The following is a 1,816-nucleotide window of genomic DNA, read 5'->3' as shown; positions in this document are numbered from 1 at the left end:
GGGTGGGGGGGGGGGCTTGGCCACCGGATAACCGAGCAGCGGGCCGTGCTGCTGCTGCCCTCCAGTGTGCATGCCTGGCTTGCTCAGTCCCACCCAGCCCAGCCCCAGCCAGGCTCTGCTCAAGCCCCCCCAACCACGCCACACACGCCACACACACCACCACCCCCTGCAGCTTATCTGGGTGGAGAACACTGCGGACGACCCCTCCCGCCGGCGGCCCGACATCACCAAGGCCAAGACACTGCTGGGGTGGGAGCCCAAGGTGGGGGGTGGCGGGGAATATGGTGGGGCGGGGGTGTGGGTGGGAGGGGAGCGGGGTGGGCAGGCGGCCTGCCGCCAGCCCCCCGGCACCAGCCCCCTGGCGCCAGCAGCCTGCCGTGCTTGTCGGCTGCCCACCGCGGCTGCCTGCTGCCTGCCTGCCCAGACGGGCCCATGCCCTGCGCTCACCCCGCGGTGGGTCGCTTTCCCGCCCCCGCGCACTGCCCCCGCTGCAGATCCCGCTGCAGGAGGGGCTGCTCAAGATGGTGGATGACTTCAAGCGGTGAGCGAGCCTGCCTGCTTGTGCGGCGATGGCACGTGCTGTGGCTGGTCGGGCAGCGGCTGGCAGCGAGTCGTACAGGACACCTGGGTGCCAGCTGGAGCCGTGGCCTGACCGCCGTGCATGGCGTGCGCGCTGCGGTCTGGCTCGGCTGCCCTGCAGGCGGCTGCGCATCGAAGAGGGCACCTCCTAGTGCGCCTGTGAGGGACAGAAGAGTGCCCTTCCGGTGCCCCCGAGCCTCCCCAGCTCTCTCGCTTGGAGCCAGGACAGCGCCACCCCATGTCTTCTCTGTTCGTGACCCCGGGAGCTTCGACCGCCTTCCCCATGCCTACAGCCGCCCCTCACAGCCTGAGGACCCCACTTGCAACCCTTTGACGCCTCCTTCAGGCGACATTTCATTTGCAGCTGCAGTTCCCTAGCCCCGATCCGAATTTATGCACTCTGCCTTCCATTACAATTATGCAATGTGTGCTTCGCGTGGCAGAGAGAGGGTCTGATTGACAACAACCACCAGGGCAATGGCCCCAATGGCAAGGGACGGCAATAGGAGTAGAGCAGGGTGGCAGGTGAAATGTGGTAGCTGGCGGGGGTGGTGCTGCTGCGCCTGGCAGGAGCAATAAAAGAATATGGATTGTGCGGCAGGGACTGGGAAAAGGCACTGGCTGCGCTCGGCAAGAAATTGTGGAGGGGGCGTGTGAGAGCGCAGGGCTGGCTGGCATCTTGAGTTTGGTTTGGTGCGGGGCGCGGCTGCGCGCCAACAACGCTCCGAAAAAAAGGTTCTCAGGAGGTAGGGTGGTGGGTGGGTTGCCCTGTGGGCTGAGCTGCAGCCTGGCAAGCAGCAGCCTGCCCGCAGGGCATCGGTCAGTAGGGGTGCAGCCGGCGCTGCCAGCGGGCAGCCGGATGGAAGGTGCGGGTGTGGCCCCGCAGAGGGCGCGGCAGCCAAGGCACTCAGACCTCCGTCACCTGCAGCCGCAGGCAGACATGTGTGTGGAGTGTTGGGAGGCCAGCACCCTTCCCACCGCTTCCACACGCGGGTGCAAAGCCAGGGGCCTGTACTGGGCCTGTACTGCACCGTCCTGCCCGCCAGCAGCAGCAGCACACACGCGCCAGCCCATCCGGGCCCCCCGCCCTCCTCGCCTCCCCCGCCTCACCTCCTCGATCACAACCTTGGCCTGACCAGCTGCCGCCAGCTCGTCGTCCGAGGTGCGCTTGGCCCCAAACTGGCCCTCGCCGCCCAGCTCCTTGCCCGCGTCGCTGGAGCCGTCTGCGGGAGGAAAG

General features: G+C 67.6%; 2 protein-coding genes across 2 annotated transcripts in view; one reads left to right on the top strand and one right to left on the bottom strand.

Annotated features, from left to right (window-relative positions):
- Positions 1-1,803, top strand: part of CHLNCDRAFT_34919 (hypothetical protein) — a 4,781-nt gene extending 2,978 nt beyond the window's left edge. The window contains exons 8-11 of the mRNA XM_005849321.1: positions 125-262; positions 495-541; positions 701-1,501; positions 1,690-1,803. Of these exons, the coding sequence (XP_005849383.1) occupies positions 125-262; positions 495-541; positions 701-731 (216 nt within the window). The 3' untranslated portion in view covers positions 732-1,501; positions 1,690-1,803. The remainder of the gene's footprint in view (positions 1-124; positions 263-494; positions 542-700; positions 1,502-1,689) is intronic.
- CHLNCDRAFT_143863 (hypothetical protein) overlaps positions 1,487-1,816 on the bottom strand; it is a gene marked incomplete at both ends in the record, with an annotated part of 1,342 nt that continues 1,012 nt past the window's right edge. The window contains 2 exons of the mRNA XM_005849126.1: positions 1,487-1,501; positions 1,690-1,802. Of these exons, the coding sequence (XP_005849188.1) occupies positions 1,487-1,501; positions 1,690-1,802 (128 nt within the window). The remainder of the gene's footprint in view (positions 1,502-1,689; positions 1,803-1,816) is intronic.

The sequence above is a fragment of the Chlorella variabilis genome, assembly GCF_000147415.1.
Source record: "Chlorella variabilis unplaced genomic scaffold CHLNCscaffold_6, whole genome shotgun sequence".
NCBI lineage: Eukaryota > Viridiplantae > Chlorophyta > Trebouxiophyceae > Chlorellales > Chlorellaceae > Chlorella > Chlorella variabilis.
This window is presented reverse-complemented; position numbering and strand designations above follow the sequence as displayed.